The sequence below is a fragment of the Lipophrys pholis genome (assembly GCF_963383615.2).
Source record: "Lipophrys pholis genome assembly, chromosome: 2".
Lineage (NCBI taxonomy): Eukaryota > Metazoa > Chordata > Actinopteri > Blenniiformes > Blenniidae > Lipophrys > Lipophrys pholis.
The window spans coordinates 3,650,196-3,668,519 of record NC_137636.1 but is presented as its reverse complement, the minus strand read 5'-3'; the positions used below and the strand labels follow the sequence as shown (position 1 = coordinate 3,668,519).

Genomic DNA, 18,324 nt, shown 5'->3' with positions numbered 1-18,324 from the left:
CTCACTGTGAGAAAAGCCAAAATGCTGCCACATCCACCATCTGATACTGGAGGGAGCTTCTTTTATTTTGAAAGAGCCTGAGACCTCAGACATAACTTTGTCCTCATCTGCACCAATGGTCTTGCCCCTCTGGATGTCGAACACGTAGCGACGTGGGATTTTGTCAAGGAAAGTGTCTCAGCTCAAAAGCGAGGAGCATAACTGGATTGCTTCCTCTGCTGTTTGTATCGCGATGCATTTTTTATCCCACCGATTTAATTCGTCACACATGTTCATAGTTCTTTAGTTGTCTCGTGATGCATCGTTACATCCCGAGTCCAGTGAGATTTAAAGTTAGTAAGTTCATTATGCCTTTAGCTTATTCTTTAGGATTTTCCATTCTTCCGGCTTCACCTCGAACATGTTTGACCTTTGAAGTCAATCAATATGGAATTTCTACACTTCAGCACATGTATAATACATGAGTAATACACTATTCTATTTGATTCAGATTTTATACATATTTATTGAGGGAAGCAAAGCCTTTTTGTGGGAAAATGCTCCTTCCTGTTGAGCCTTGTTCTTCCCTTTCGTCTCTTCTTCATGCTCCGTTTGTATTGTGTTGGCCTGACCGTATTTACCTGTAATGTCAGTCATGGTGGGATTTTTTATTATTGAATGTCAGACTGGCTGTCCTTAGCTTTAGCTCAGAGATTCTAATATTGTGAGATGATGATTCACGCACCCACCCGCCGCCTTAAAGAGCTTAAATTGAGCCCCACCCAGTCCCACAAATGCCACGTTGCCCTTCTTCCCTGGTGAAAGTCTGTGCTGCATTCTGCTCCATTTTTCCCATATTATCATTTATATCTAGTTTGGTTTTTAGACCCATATTTTTCCCTAAAAATCTGTGGTATAAATGTGCCAGCATTAATTGATCTTCTGTATGAAAAAGACATTTTCTGTGAAGCTGCGCCCCCTCTGAAGCTGTCCTCGGCCCCCGGGGGAGGCCCGCCCAACACTTTGATAACCACTGCTGCAGGTGAACAATGTTTTATGCAAGCGAGAAAAGAGAGATCCCTTTAGGGTGAATTTGGTTCTGATCTTTTTGCTAACAAAAGAGGGAAGTTATTGACCGTATTCTCTTATTCTAAGTCTCCGTATTCTAAGTTTTATTTATTTTTTAAACCTTTATTCAACCAGGTGAGTCCCTTTGAGATTGCAGAATCTCTCTTTCAAGGAAGGCATGGCCAAGATGGCAGCAGCACCAAGTTACAATTACATTATTTTTTTCTTCTTTTTTTACTTCAGTGCAATATACATAGATAAAATCCGATGTGTTGCACATAGAGTATATAGCTCGACACTAATTTGCAACTCTCGTCCCATGTACCAAACATTAAAATACACATAAATGATGAAATGCGTACATTATAAAATATACATCATTTTGCATAGGAAGCCATGCATTGGCTTGGAAGGAAAGTGTTTACACGGTCCAATAGGATCTGCCTCCACACTTTTCACCACAAGTTTAAATTTCCAAATGAGAATCAGTCCTTGTAACTGCAGTTCAGCCTGCAAGTTATTCCAGGCCGCAGGAGCAGAGAACTTAAAAGTCCATTTAAGCGCAAACCTTACAGAGAATAAAAGGATGCAATTTGACTGGAGACAATAATTGCTAGTTTTAAGTCAAATGTGCCCACAAAGGTAAGAGGGGAGCAGGCCGAAGATGGATTTATTAGATTAAATTGTACCAGTGTGTGAGTCTGCGAATGGTCAGAGAGTGCCACCGAACTCCACCATTTAAGACGCCACGGTGAGTTACAGCTTTGCAGTCTGTGACAAAACCTCAGAGTCATAGTACACAGTTTCCAGGTAGTATAAGTATTGAACAAGAGCATGCATGTACTACACATCAGCACAGTCGGGCAACGGAAAGTACGTTGCCTCTACCAGTTTGTTCCTATCAGCATAGGAAAATCAGGACTTGTTATATGCAACCATGAATTCCTAATAATGCCTCTGCATGTAAGAAATTAGAGTAGAAATGTATCAAGATTTAGTATGAGCTCATAACTAGATTATAGTCCCGTCAACTTGACCCAACAAGCATATAAGTGTTCCTACAGCTGCCACGAAACTTGCAAGAAAGAGTTATTACTAAATAAACATCCACCCCTTCGCTAGTCGGAACAACAAATGTTAGTCCAATGCCGTTATATTTATGTGCAATGCTGCCTCCCACCACTAGTCGGGGCTACAGAGCACTCAGACCGCTGTCCCAGTTGATGCAGTAGTACTCGAGTACACTGCAATGTTGAAATCATCCAATGTTTCTCTCACAATGTCAATGTGGTTTGTTGGTACTTTAATCTAGAAAAAACATCCTGACATAATCACTTAAATATTAAACTGCATGGAAAAACAGCTTCTCCTGCTTGCAGTGCTCAGTGCTCGCCGTACATCGTTTACCCGGAGACGCTGGGATTCTCCCTGGTTTGAGAAGACGACACAGCTAATCAAGACAATGAACCCACAAGACATGATTCCACTTCACTTTGTTGAAGGTGGGAAAGCTTCCAGAAACTTCCTGGGATTTGTTGAGCCTGAATACACAGTGTTAGATTTTCATTGTTTTCTGAGGTTGTTTTTTTTTTTCTTTTTAGAATTGTCAGCTAGACTTAATTAAAAATTTTTGTTTATTCATCAGAGAAGTCAGTCACAGTTAACATCTGTCATAACTGAGACTACAAAACAAGCAAAATTTTCCAATACGGCTGACATGTTTACTAAAAATACTGCCTATTTAACCAGGAGTTTTCCTGTATTGGGCTGATTTGAATTATATTCACATCAAATCATATGTTTTTGACTAAGAGAATGTCAAATATCGGACTGTCAAACGTCTTTGGAGCTTCATGGTCCAATACTATAGATTATTGCTTAAAGAAAACCCTCTTTTGTACAGAATTACATCATTTACACTCCAATTTAGATAAAACTTGACGTCTGTGTGCCTCTATATGTTCGCCGTGTCATCACATGCCCTATCTTTACTCTTTTTATTGCATAATGTTGGATTAATAGACTCCATCATCCAGGATTAAAGTCAGATTAAAGTTTCTGACTGTGGACTTTGAAATATTGCTGTCATCTTGAAGTTGCTAGTATACTTTTCCGAATCCCAAAGTCAGAATAAATACAAATCCTTATGCTTGTATCACAATTGAAAAGATTTGATGTAAGAAGTGTATTGTCTTAGCGGGAATCCTCAAACTAAAGAAGATTAAATATTCAACAGGATCATCAGATTTGATGAAAACGCTGCTCACGCCACAGCTTCTACACTATTTTCACGAATCCATGCTGCTTGAGTCCCAAGCGTCTTGGGTGTTTTTCAGTGGCATCAAAGGTTTGTCCAGATCCAAGGCCGAGGTCTGTGCTGTCATGTTCTTCATCTCGGCTGTCAGCAGTGAAATCAAACTCCATCTCCAGCTGGTTCATCTCCTCTGATTGGGGTTTTGCAAGTACAAAGAGTTTATATATGCAAGCGCCTGTCCGTGCTGGGTCAGATACATCTATTGTGTGATGTGTAATTCTTTATTGCACACTCCTTTAACTGGAAATGCTTCAGTGTGCAAAAAAGCTGCTGCTGAAGAGCTGAACTCGCCACATCTTGCATCCATATGTCTCCAGTCGACAGCCAGCTATCGTCTTGGATGTGTTACTGAGTTGTCTGAATGAGAACTGCATATCCGGAGCCTGTCCGCAAGCTGCCTGATACTCAACAACTACAAAGAGGTGCAGCTGCGAGGATCCAGATTCAGTCCATCCAGCGTCTACACCACTTCTCCAGCTGTTTGCCCCGTGATGGACCTATATCCAAACATAGATAGCAGCTTCGGTTTCCTCACTCACGTGTCTGAGGGTATTTCATGAATCTGTATTACCCGAGGCCCCGTTTACAGGACGATGTTTTCAAGTGAAAACACAAAACTTTTGTTGTGCTTTTGGTGTCTGTTTTCACGACGGCGGAACTCGGAGTCACTGAAAATGCAACTTCTCATGAGAACAATCCAACTTGGCCGTCTGTCCACTAGAATGTCCGTGTTCTCCCATTGTTAATGTTTAGAGCGTGTTGCTCTTTGTGCGTGCGTGCGTGTGTGTGTGTGTGTGTGGTTTCAGTACAAAAACAAATGGCGCCACTAGTTGACCAAACATCGTTTTCAGCATTTCTGTCATTTCCATGTAAATGAATATCATTTTCAGAATGTTGCTGAGTAAACACAAAATTTTACTGAAACGAAAATGGAAAAAACGATGTGTACAGTAGTAACATGGCCTCCATCGTACACACTGCACCTTTAACACACGCGGTTCCTGTTTTTAGCCATTTCAGACTCAGTATTGTGAATGTCTGTGATCCAATGCTTGCAGTCTGTTTCCTTGAAGTTATTTATTGGCAGGACTGAGAAACCACATTTAACAGACCAACTAAACATTCATGAGAAGAAATCCAGCTTCACAGGCGAGTCAGAATTTCCACAAAAAAAAAATGTGTGTAAACTGTAAAACCTGAGCCGAAATACAGAGCTTTATTTTCATAAATGTTTATAACTTATATGTTTGCTGTACAATGATAACCCAAAGAAAAATTACAATTGTTAATTCTTTGCAGACATCTTGGTCGCCCGCAGGAGCAACACAGTGGATTCACACTGATGCTGCTCAGCCACATTCAAATTCGAGTTTTTAACATTTTTCTGGTTTATTCTGGTTTGAGCTCAGTTGATCTAATGTGGACAGAGCACCATTCAGACTCCAAACAATTCACAGTGCGTCACAAAGGCATGGATGGATGGATCTTTCATTGTAATTCAAAATACACACATGAACATCATTTTGTTGCTAATGACTCCGAGGGTAAGACGTAAGTTCACAGCAAGAGGACGTAACGTAGAGCGCAGTGCATTTTGGGTAGTAAACAAACTAAGCTAACAGCACAAATCTGAAGAACCAGATGCAGAAATAAAAAGTTGGTACATGCCTTGTGGAGTAGTGAGGAAGAAGTAGTGAGGAAGGCAGTCGTTGATATACAATCTGAAGACTATATATCGTGGTTGTTTGTGGCTACCTATTAGCTACTAGCCGGCTAAAGGGGCTGGATGTTCGGTCTGGACCAATCAATGAGCTGGGTTTCTCGCCCCCCCGAACAATCAGCTGTTGCAATTGCATGACGTTCTGGCGGTTTGTCCGCTGTCAAGCGAACCAAACCAATTTCACAAGCCCCTCCCCAACCGAACGACGTTCCCGGTCTATCTTGTTGTGAAAGCTTCCTAAAAGTCCCTCTGCTGAGCTCCACTGAGAACAGGCTGTTTCTGTGTCTATACCTTTAAATGCTAATGAGCTGTGTCTGTCCACGCCTACTACACGTCTGTTTCCCAGTAGCATTAGCGAGAAGTAAAAAAATGCCGTCCTCTCGTAATCTTAGATGGTAGAGCTTATCCAAACGCGGGAGGATGAAAGTGAGTATCCACTCGCAGAGGAAGCTTCTCCGCATGATGTCATGAAGGGAAATTCTCTGATTCTTGTGTATGAGCACAGATTCATGCTGGAGCAAGTCAGTGAAGGAGATGACAGACTTTCTTCACTCCTGGGGCGTCGCACACAGGCTGTGGGGAAACATTATTGTTAGAAAACCATTATAGAGAGAATTTTGTATAATAAGGGAGCAACCTCAAAACAAGAAACCCTGTTCCACCGTACGCAGCTGTGACTCAGATGGTGGTGGCAGTGTGGGAGGTAAAAAACAAAAAGCTGAGACGTCCCTACGTCCCCCCACAGCTTCCTGCAGCTCTACTGGGTGGGAATCTCTCCAGCGTGTCCTGAACCGACTCTGGAGTTTCCTCCAAATCTGGAGGATCAGACCGTCATCAAACAAATAAGAAATGGGTCACATTTCGGATTGAGAAGTTGGACTCTGGTCTGCTCCCATCTGAGAGAAACTGGCAGCGTCTGTCACAGTGGAATGTATCAGAACGGATAATAACAAAAGGACTGAATCGTTGACCTGTTTGGAACGCTGCCCATAGCCACGCAAAGATGCTTGGTTGTCATGGAAACTTGATTGTCTTTCAAACATGAGTGTCAGAAGTAAGTGTGAATCAAATGGCCATATTGCTAATGCAACAACACATCATCAGTAGAGTAAAACGAACCTGTGTCATGACGGTCTAATCCCAGCTCACGTTCCATATCAGTGGTGAACAGTCCAACACTGGTGAATTCTGCTTCACTATGATAGGAAGAGCCGAAGGATCATCGAAGGATCATAGAGCGACGGCACTACTTGGCCGCCGCAAGCTAATTATCTCTGTGGTAACTTTTCTGACATCTTCTGCTTTAGGCCTCGCTTTCACACCAACAAGTGTGTTCTTATGGTTGATTTGCATTTAAGTTGAAGGTGTTTCTGGAAGAATGCCCCCCCCCCCCCCCCCCTTCCCCAGAAAGTGATTATTTGAAGCGTGTTTCCTTGTCGCTCTTATTTGAACCCATTGAGAAGAAAAAAACATTTTCTGTAGTATGAGCAGGTCTATTTGATGAAACTTCAGTACGTTTAGGAACATTGGCTACTTATCCTCATCTGCTTTATCTCTGGGTTAGTGAAAGTTTCCTTTATCAGTCACTTTCACTGACGACATTTTATCATATTAAGATTGTAGATACTTCTAATCCTACATAAGACCTTTACGTCTCGGTCCCGTGTGGCAAAGGTGAAGAACATAAGATACGAAGGGCATTTTAAATTTAATGAAAGCTCATTTCTTTGTGTCATGCAGCAGCTCTAACGAAGGTAAACACATCCAGTACATAACACAGAAAGCTTTGTGAACTGGAGTCTATGGAGGTGAAGACCGATCTGCCTGCACTTGAAAGTACAAATAATGTTGAGTCTCTACATGATCAAGGACTGTAACTGAAAGAGAAACGTCCAGGACACCATCTAAAGCTGTTGTGGTTCGTGTCCACAGGATCCGTCAATTTCTTGCATCCCATTCATTGCGAAACTTTCCTAAAACGTCTCAATTTGCTGCCGTGGAACCAAAACGTGGACAGATTCTGCAACCGCACATCTTATTTCTCGTCTCAAATGTTTTCAGAAATGGATTTCACTGAGCTGATGCAGTAATGAAAGAGAGAGTTTGTGACTGAGCCGAGATGTTGGTCCAGTTTGGACTCCAGTGTTGCAGTAAAACCTCATTTTATCTAGACGCCACCTAGTGGCCAGCAAGTGACACGCCCACCAAGTGTGCCATTTTCAGATGCAAGAAGAAAAAAAAACGCCCCTTTCTCTGGTAGAAATGATAAAGAAGTGGACTGAAAACCAAATCAGTATTGCAGTAGCTCACTGCTGCCACCTAATGCACAACGGAGGAATAAGCTAAATATACAAACGGCTCTTTTAACCAGTTAAAATGGATACAGTGATACCCAGAAGTACCTTGAATCAGTAGAATCGGTATTTATCAACAATCTGATCAATTCTGTCTGTCTTCATTAGGATGCCGATATCAGCTCTCTGCATCCTGCGGCTCCAGGGCCACATGTGGCTCCTCAACCCTTCTGTAGCGGCTCCCTCAAGCGTTCACTAAATTATATGTCAATAAACATTTTATCTTGTTTTTCAGTCATCTTTAAAAGGACGTCTAATTCTTGGCTGTAAACGGCTCCAAAAAAGGCACAAAAAAACCAAAAATGGCTAAAATGACAAAGAAACTGCCAAAACATTAAAAAAAGAAGGAAAAAAAAATTGTAAAAGAGTAAGTTTAGAAACGGAAAAAAAGTTGGTTTAAAACGGTAAATTGTAAAAATGATCTCAAAAAGGCCAAAAATAATGTTTGAAAATGATCAAATCTGGTACAAAATGTATTGAGATGTTTAGTTTAGACTTTGATTTGCAGCACCAGTTAAATTACAATTGGTGGAAAGTCACAAAACTGCACCTTTGGTCATAATAATAATAATAATAATGATGCATGGGTTTTATATTGCGCTTTTTTCTAGAAGACTCAAAGAGGCTTTACATTGCATTATTCAGTCACTCCATACTCAATAGTGGTAAACTACGTATGTAGCCACAGTGTTTCAGACCTCTGTACTATACTATGAAAATTAAATTGACATTTTCAGTTGGAAAAAAACTTCTCATCCCTCTCATTACTCACATTTTTGTTTTTAACTTAATTTTTTATTTAGTTAGAATTTTTTAACCATCACAAACAGAAAAACAGAGGTGCATCTCCAGTATGCATGGTTTTTTTTCTCAGTCCTTTAAATGATTCCATTTAGTTCTTGGTGTCACGTTCCCTGGAGGCATTCCATTTTTTTCCAGTTATTCTCAAATGTATGTCCCTTGTATGTTTTGATTGATAAGTCATCTGTTCCACTGAGTGAAAAATCCTTGACGATCCCGAACCATTGCTCCATGCTTGGTGTTTCCTTTCCTCACATTTTAGTGGAAGACATTTAGAGAACAAAGTGCTAAATTTGGACTTTTAATGAGTGTTGAGAATTTTTGACGGGGGACCAGTTTTTACAACACGCATGAGTTATGAGCTGTTACTGTGTTCATCCAAAAAAAACTAACTTTTTTTTTTTAATGTTTCCACATAACCAGCAGTGAAACGCAGGGCGAAGCCGGGTCAGAAGATGTATGAACGAGTCAAAACAAACTTGTATGTGACCTTACTGTTGTTTTCCAGTCCCTGTAATGGACTCAAACGTCTGTCCACAGATGTTCTGAGTGAAAACACAGTGTTTGGACTATTTATCATGGTGTCGGGTCCCAGCTGGGGTTTCCTTGTAAGGTCTGTGATACACAGCCGATTCACAAACAAAAAAAACCCTCCTTGATCCTCTGAAAACAACAGAAAAATGACCACAAGGTAATTTGGAGGGTCAATTTGTATTGGAATTGAGTATTTGTTATCGTGTGTCGTGATTTGTTTGTTTCATTGTGCCTTCTTTGCATTTGCATTTCGTCATCTTTGTCTGGGATTTTGAGTGTCCTCATCATCCAAGATAATTATCAAAGCAAGACGCTTCATTCTGGACATAATAGTATTTATTTAGTTTTTTCTTTCCTTTTATACGAAAGGTCCTTTTATAGATAATGATGGATTGATTGATGGACTGATGCTTGAAATCTCACAATGCGTTGAAGCGTGAAATGGACAATGAACTTTTTAGCCTTGAGATATATGGAAAGTATAAAATATACACGTATGCCTGGCTTCTGAGTTCTAAATGAATAAGTCTCAATTCTATTAAACAGTACAAAGAATCTATACACGTCTCGTCTCGACAATCGTCCTCTTGTACTAAAAAACCCTGTTATATTCAGAATATCTTCATCCTCTAATCCAGGGATGTGAAACGCAAGTCAATAGTGTCGTAATAACCTTGAAATGTAAAAGTTTTCTTTGTTGTAGCGCAGAGTAAACATGATGAAAATGTTTGATAGTTCCGCTAAAGCCAAACAATTACTACCAAAAATGACTACAATCTCAACACAAAGACAATTTTAATGAAAACTTCAGGTGCAAAATACAGTGAAAAGTCAAAAAACTTCTTTAACAGTTGCATTATGGGTGTTTTTCCAAAGTCACCCTGACGATGTGGATTTGAGGCTTTTACTTCTGGTCTCAGCATTGAGTTGTTAAAAAAACAAACATAGTTTGCTCTGAAATATTTACTATTTGCTTGGTAGTTTGGCCAGATCGGAGTCCTTTGACTAACCTGCCATAATCCCTCCTGGTGCCCTCGGGGCTGAAGTACAAAAATAAAGGTAAAATGACCAAAAACAACAAGCTGCAGGCAAGCCCTTCTCTCCGAGGGTTTAGAGAAAACAGTTTATCGTATTGATTTGATTTACATCATCCTTTCATTCAAAAAGCTTGTGGAGGCTGGGAAAACAAAAGGAAGAAAACAAACATCATCAACAACCGCTCAGCTTCTGAAGTGCTGCGGGTGGAAAGAAGTACAAATCCCAAAACACAAAGGCTTTAAGATTAAATACTTCTTTATTCATTTTGAGTTACAAGTGTAAAACCTGACAAAATCATTTTATCTCGCCGCCTCAATCCGACTGTTTCTCTGTATACATATTTTAACTTTATCTGAAAATGTTCATTTGTCAAACAACCTTTGTATTCTTCACAACATATAAGTGTTCTAATCTTTGCTCATGAGTTTTAATGGATCTTCATAAAAGTCCAGATGTTCTTGTTTGGAAGGGAAACGTTCAGGCTTGTTTTGGACAGTTTCCTCCTGAGCAGCTCCCGTCACGGCTCGCCGAAGCCTCGCTGTCGTCTCCAGGACCAAACTCATCCCGTGGCTAAATACTTTCCTTGTGTAACACATGCAGTACTCAGACGGAGGATACAGTATTTTAATTTCCCAGAGACTCCAGATCTCTTTGTTTTGTCAGGTTGTTTACGACCAAACATAGAAGAGTGTGACCTTCTAGTGGGAAAGACCTTTAAAGCCATGTGTGTACACACACACACACACACACATACACACACACACACACACACACACACACACACACACACACACACACACACACACACACACCGTCATTGCAGGAAAAAGTAATCAGTGTGAATCTTTGCTCCATCCATCCATCCATCCATCCATCCATTTAAGGCACCCTTCACTGATTCCATTCTATATTTACTCCAGTATTACCTGGGAGGGAAAGAAGCAATGCCACTACTTTACTCTTTGAGCCAGAATATGCACCATTCTTGTAATCTAAAGTTAAGAGTTCTAACAATAAACAATCTGTTCACACCCTGACTGTTAAAAATTTAATCTAAAGAAACTTACCCACTGGGCAAGAATTTTCTGATGCAGTATTTCCATTATGGTAATTGACTGCATACACATGATAATTACAACAACATTGAGAGCCTTTGCCTTTGTATTTTACAGTAATGATTTGTAGTCATACTGAGTGAAAGTGCAGAAGCATATTCTAAATGTATATCTGCAGAATATTAAACACCACCTCGGTACACATGAATGCAAGAAGAAGAAAGAAAAGGAAAATATTGATTTAAATCATGTTGAGATGCATTCGCTCAGCTGGTATTGACGCTGTGTGTCGATGAGTCATGGCTGAAGCTTCCAAGACGCTTGATGATTTTATCCGGTAACTATCATGTCCTGTCAAACTGATCGGTCAGTGGTTGTTACTGCCCGACATGTGTGATGGTTGATGGATAATTATGAATCAAATGTTAAAAGGTCTGCATACATAATTTGTGGTTTAAGACGCATCATCTCTCACACATTGTTTAACTCACCCAACACCGTTCACCTCACAAGTTGGATTGTTATTATAGTGACTGTCAAAATAAAACTACCAAGTCATGACACTCTGGGGGAAAACATTGTTACTGTTCATCTACTGAGCACGTACAAAAACATATTTACGACAGCTGTGGTGTGCAGCGCTTTTGAAAAGTTCCATTTTTTTCCCACGTTTTCAAGAAGGAAGGTTTTTTCAAAAAGTTGTGTTTTAGTGTCTCCGACCACCGTTGGCATGTAAACAAACCCCTGAAACGCTACGAAGGTTTCCCCTTTAAACTTAAAAACGTTGTCGCATCAACAAGTGGTGTGTTTGTAACGGTGAGCGGACGACTCCTCCACCAATATTTTATTCAGCATTATTGATTTGAAGCATTGGATTTCAAAGTATATTTGACACATTTGGAAGTATTATTAAGTATATTTGACAACATAACCAAACTCAACAGGGGCGCGGTGCACCGGCTCAGATACGTCTTCAGAAATACGATTTTCAGAAATGTATTTCTGAAAACAAATAGGCTGTGCAGATGAAAAGTTAAAACGCCGCTTCGTAACTGACAGCTTTGAGTGATGCGTTCAGGTGCATCACGTAAACCCGCCTTCCGACACGTTAACGAGCTGCGGGGCTCCTACAGTAGAAACGTTACATGATAAACATGATTAAACAGGGCAGTGCCAAAGTTTTGGGGAGGGGGGGGGGCCTCATGTGCGCAAAGACCATTGTTTGCGTATGGACATACACTAGATATATGAAAAATATATGAAATATCAATTACAAGTAATGTATAAAAGTACATTGTACAGGATTTATTTTCTGGAATCTCATCCGTGGACGACTTGTCCTACAATAGGCGACAGGCGATACTGTGTGTAAATAAACGGCGACACGGTAAAAACAAAGCATCCGTCCCACAGGTTTCATTTTCTAAACTTATTTGATCTGCAACTGTCTGTTGTCTCACACACTTCCTGCTCGGACAGGAGCTGCACACACACACACACACACACACACACACACACTCTTTCAAGCTGCCGTCATTGTCGAGAAGTCACAATCAAACTCTTCAGAAACTGCAAACAAGCTCCAGTGGGTCCGTGAGAGCTGAAAGGTCGCCCAGAATTAAATATAAATCCCGGCTGGTCCACTGAAAACGGAGCTGGGCGACTGGAATCTGCTCCTGGCTCGGCGGCGCTGTGATTGAGGGTGCAGTCGCTGACAGACATCTGATCTTTGTCCCGCCTCAGTCCAGCCTGCGTGTCTGCAGCCATCTGGAGACTTGGCCTGTTGGTAAAGGGATCCCCAGCTCCCGTTGCTGCGTGCAAAGGAGAAGTCAGTGCTGCGAGCCTCCAAAATGTTTTATTCAAGAGGCGTCTGCACTCTGTTGGTTATGTATGTGATGTTTAGAAGACCTCCTGAATAGCCGGGTACAAACAATTATCCATTCTGCATCCCAATATATAAACCGATCTGCATGATTGTATGTATTCACTGGGTGCAGTTTGGGAATTGGCACAGCGTTTCGTGGGAAAACGAATGAGCTGGCGGGGAAAATAACAGGAATTTAAAGAGCTCTTATTATTCTTATGGTAATTCATTTACGCTGGAAAAAATACATTGATAATTACATTAATTACTGATTCATAGAGAAGGACAACAAGATGTCTTTATTGACTGCAGCTGTCAAAAGATTGTTCCATGTGGGGATGAAACTGATTACACAGGGCTGGTAATATATATTTTATATGTATATGTGCGTGTGTGTGTGTGTGTGTGTGTGTATATTCACACATTTGCTGGTATGATGAGGCAGAATAAGCCCCTCGCCCTTCGAGAGGCCACAAAATATAAAAATCAAGCCATAATTTTAGTAAGTAAGCCCTGAAAAAAGGAGAATAAATGCAAGAATAGATCAAATCTATCATTTAAACCAGGATCTTCTGTGAAGTGTCCTTCAGGAGACGATGATGAGGAGGAAAAAGCCGTCCATGAAGTGGACAATCTGAGCGTTTATACTAAGAGAACGTTTCCCGAGGGGAGATGGAGAAGTGACTGATGTCTCTCCCCACAAACTACCTTCTTCCTGTGGACTTGTATTGATATCCTGGAGCTGTTTTAATGGGGATCCAATGACTCTGGACGCTTATTTCTCTGCCCTCCTTCCCAGATCTCTTCTTCTTCTGGAGTATTTTTACGGCAGGGGGAGAATAAATCTCCTCTGTATCCTCATTAAAGTTTTGAATAAAAGTCTTATAAAGCCTGAAGCGGAGTGAAACTTAACGATTAACTGTAAACTCACACGCTGCAGAAGAATTTATACATTCAGTCCAATCCTGTACTTAAAAATCAAAATATATTATTAACAAATACATGGCATGTGTTTTAGGTTACACAACAATGTATTCAAGAGAAAACTAAAAACTTTTGGGCTCCGTTTCCGTTTCCGTTGAAAGCGCTCCAACTCCGTCTCCATGGAAACTGGGAAAAACACAACTTTTTGAAAACACTGCTACTGCGCATGTACACCACGTCCTTAGTAAAAAGTTCAGAATATTTATTCTGCACACGTGTGACTAAATGGACAAGAGTATTTGTGTTTATTAGAAAACAAATTTCTCGTATATAAAGATTTTGGTGAAAACCAAAAAAAACCCACATGCATTTAAAGTTCCAGATAAAAATATTAAATAACCAAAGACCAAATAAAGCTGAAATGAAGACTTACATGAACAAAGATTTACAAAAGTCAGAGGACGACAGTAAAAAAAATTATAAATACACCAAAAAATAAACATACTGAAAAATTTTAATTAATAAGATGAAATGGATAAATGAATAAACTTTTCTTTCATGAACGACTGTTTGTTTTAAGCGTTTTATTTAACAATACATTTACTATCTTGTAGCTCCTCAGGTAGGTTGCTGTAGTGGTAAATCTTCCAAGCTGAAATATTTATATATAGTTTTGCACTTCATTTGTCATTTTATCATTACTTTTAATAAATACATCCTATGAACAGGAGGTTCTCTTGCTTTGTGTTAGTTTGAAGCTATTTTCATTTTTTATCTGATTTCTTTTCATTCCCTTCCATTTTCGTTACAACTCACAGCCTGGTTCTATCCTGATGACATTTACAATTCATTGCATTCTTTTTTCAACATTACAACAGAGCCTCTGGACTTTTATTTTTAGAATTTACACAGAGTTCTTTTTATTTCATTGTGTTGCTTTGTTATACCTTGTTCTTCCAGTCTTCAAAATAAACCACATTTTTGCATGAAAGTGTCTTTTAAATGAAATGGTGTCGCGATGTTGGACGTGACATGAAAGCTGACCTGCGGCTCCTCTTCGTTTCAGACCGGGCTGTTCAAGCTGGCGGATGAAGAGTTTTTCATTCAGCCTCTGGAATCGTGGAGCGACGCCGCCTCGGCGCCTCAGGCCCACGCCATCTACAAACGCCATGCTCCCCTTCCCTCCTCCACGCCGCTCGCGCAGCCAATCTCAGGGAAGCAAGCTCACAATGGTACCTGCGGAGTCAAACGTAAGCCACACAGATGGAATTGGCCATGGAAGCCCATGAGCGTTGTTAAAAAGTTGTCTTTTTCTTTTAGGGTAACAGCTTCTTTTTTCATTGGTGATGGTTTTCACTTGTACTTGTACCTGTGCCGGTACCTGACTCACCTCACTCCAAACTTCACTACATGTACTTGTTTGTGCCCCCTGCATTGACACATTTCTATTATCCTCTTAGAAGTTTTTAATTGACTATTAGAGCTTATTTGTTCTCTGCAGGCCTCCTACAGCTGCGTCCCACATACATTGGTGACGGAGCATGATTGTCAATACTTAAATCAAAATCTGCATTTTCACAGCAAAGAATATTTTATTCTTCAATGAAAAGCATGAATGATGTGCAGTTGTCCAAACATTTTGGAAATGAAAAATTAAATCGATCATAGGTCCATAGAATTAGTCCCACCTGTGTGGATTCTGCAGATAGAATTCCTCCGCATCCTGGACGGGAAATTCGTCCAGATTTCTTCTCTCTGCTTCAGCATTTCAACGCATCAAGATGAGTCGGAGAATTACGAACCAATCAGAGGCCGCCTTTCAAAGCGTATAAACCACATGGTATCAATTGACCAAGCACGTTGCTCGAATTTAGGCAAAATTAGCCAGTGACGAGTAGTGATGGACGTTGTACACAGATTTTAGAGGCTTTGAGCAACACCTCTGCTATTTTCTCGGCCGTCTTTTCCGAAAAGTGACCATCCAAATAACGGCTGGACGGCTGGCTGCCTAAAACCATGGCGCATGTGTGTGTGGTTTCATTACAAAAACATGCGACACCCACTAGTGGCGCTACATGCAAACTACATCAATTTCAGCATTTCTGCCATTTCTGTGTAAACTGACATCGTTGTCATAACAAAGCCATGTAAATGCGAATACTTTCTGGAGCAAAAAAATCCAAGAAAAGCTGTCTTCACTTGGGATATTGTGTAAATGTATTATAGTTTTTCCACATTGCAGCAGCATAAAAAGAATTTTCCTCTCTATTGGAAAAAAAACTGTTAATAACTTGGGAACTGTTTATAAAAAACACTCCAAATCTATTGATAACATCTTTTGGAGGGATAATCATTTTTGAAACCTAAAAACAGGAAATCCAATTTATCGCCTGCTGCAGTTTCACTGTTTCTGTCACTAGTTTGGATCCTTTCACTCTGTTCTCATAGAGGCTAAAGCAATGGAGGATTCAGTGTGAAGAATCAAGGTGGAGAAATTACAGAGATTTGTTTTCACATGTAGAGAGGAAAAACAATAAGACATCTTCAAGCCACTTGCCAAATATTCAATGGATTTCTATAATAAAACGTGAGAACACGTGAGAGGAAAACTGTAAGTAGCTCACATTTTGTACATCCATGTACTGATTACTCAAGAGACGATGAAGATTGAGTGCACATATGGTGGCAGATAAAATATAAATGTCTTTCTCACGAGTCTGTCTCCAGCTAATAATCATCAGCGGTCAGAGGAATTAAGTCTCTGATCCAGAAATCGGCTCTTTTAATTTTACATTAGCCTATTTAATCTCTGAGTATCCAGAGACATCATGAACAGGAGCCATTGATGTTTTCTTCAGGAAGCCTCATGTGAAAAATGCCGTCCGTGCAGTGGCGTGTGCGTTACACATTTCACGTTTTCACTTCGAGTATTTAGGGCAAAAGAATTTATAGAAACTTAACGTGGAAACAAATCGTATCAGAAAGTAGTTTCATGTTTCACCTGATGTTGGACCTTCAGGACCAGAATCTGATAAAGTTTTAGATGTGAGGTAAAAAGGTGTGTTTTTGTCTTCAAACTAAAAGTTACAATTCCTCCGAGTTTTTTTAAGAAAGAAAATTAAATGGGTTAAAAAAAAATGGGTTTAAAAACACTTTATTTCTATTTACACGACAACTTCAAGTTTTCGTTTCAGAAAAGTTTCTTGTTACACTAAAACGATGTGTGTTTACATGGAAACCCAGAAATATTATAAACAATGCAGTTAACATGTTGGGCCACGAATTGGTGCAGTTGGTTGTTTCTGTTTTGAAACCACACACGTGCACACAAAACAGTAACAAACAGACGAAGCTTCATTTTCAGTGGCTGCAGGCACTATTGTCATGGAAACGGACCTCCAGAATGCAATGCAAGTTTTCCATTTCAAAACGTTGTCGTACAAAGAGGGCCATAAGGCAGGGATCTGATTTATTTCGATGCTCTGGTTATCAGGGTGAATCCAAGATGCTCCTCCCCGCTCCTTTCACATTTATAAAAATGAAACGACATACCAAAAGTTTGCAGACATTTTTGACGAAGTCAGTCCAGAGTTTACATGATGAGCTCTGGAGTCTCACACTGTGTCCTAATGAGAAGGCCTTTTAATGGGTTTTTTTCCCGTCCCGCGCTCAGATCGAAGCGTCGAACACGCTGAGCGACAGCGGGAGCGGTGGGAGCAGCGGCAGCAGGGGAGGCGGCGGCGAGTCCATCAGCGCTCGGTCAGCAGGGAAAAGTGGGTGGAAACACTGGTGGTGGCCGACCCCAAGATGGTTGACCATCATGGCAGCAAAGCCGTGGAAAGCTACGTCCTTGCAGTCATGAACATTGTAAGTACTTTTCTTTAACAGAAGGTGTAGTATTGCATATGGACCCGGCGCCCTTGTTGACTCTTTCAGATGTTTTGAATTTCGATACCAGAGCATCAGAATGACACTACATACCTTTATCTTTTAAATGACACCCCGTTGCAACAAGTGGGTCTATTCATGGTTTTTGTAGATCAAACAGACATCATGTGATAGGTCACACGTGTGTCCTCGCATACAGGTGAGGCCAACCAAATTGCCATCCGTCCATCTTCTGTCCCACTTTACCCATTGAGCCGGTCTCAGCTGACTGGGTGAAGACGCGTTACATCTTGAACACATCATTTGTTTACACACACACACACACACACACACACACACACACACACACACACACACACACACACACACACACACACACACACACACACACACACACAATGGGTTTTAAAGAGCATTTGAGTAATTTGGGGGTTGGTAACTTTTCAGAAATGCTGCTACTACGCAGGCACACCTCAGCTATAGTAAATGGTTCTTCTGCACATTTGTCAGATGCAGGTGTTTTGGAGAATTAATTCAGGTCAATGTAGAGCTTGTACAGACGCTTATTCACCATAAAGGTTCTGCATTCTCTGATCTAATCCATCAAAAACGACCAACACTCATCACACTTGGCATGGCCTGGCATGCTCGATGGATTATTTTTAGTGTTTCTTCCACTGCCTGTGGAAACGGACGTTTTCAAAACGTCGTGTAAATGCGAAATGCTTTTGAATGCAAAATCTATGTGCTTTTATTGAAACCTTTTCGCGTAAACTAGGCCTTAG

General features: G+C 40.5%; 1 protein-coding gene across 1 annotated transcript in view; it reads left to right on the top strand.

Annotated features, from left to right (window-relative positions):
• adamts7 (a disintegrin-like and metallopeptidase (reprolysin type) with thrombospondin type 1 motif, 7) overlaps positions 1-18,324 on the top strand; it is a gene marked incomplete at its 3' end in the record, with an annotated part of 103,775 nt that overhangs the window by 12,196 nt on the left and 73,255 nt on the right. Inside the window, exons 3-4 of the mRNA XM_080458043.1 lie at positions 14,718-14,901; positions 17,325-17,518. Coding sequence (XP_080314169.1) covers positions 14,718-14,901; positions 17,325-17,518 — 378 coding nt within the window. The remainder of the gene's footprint in view (positions 1-14,717; positions 14,902-17,324; positions 17,519-18,324) is intronic.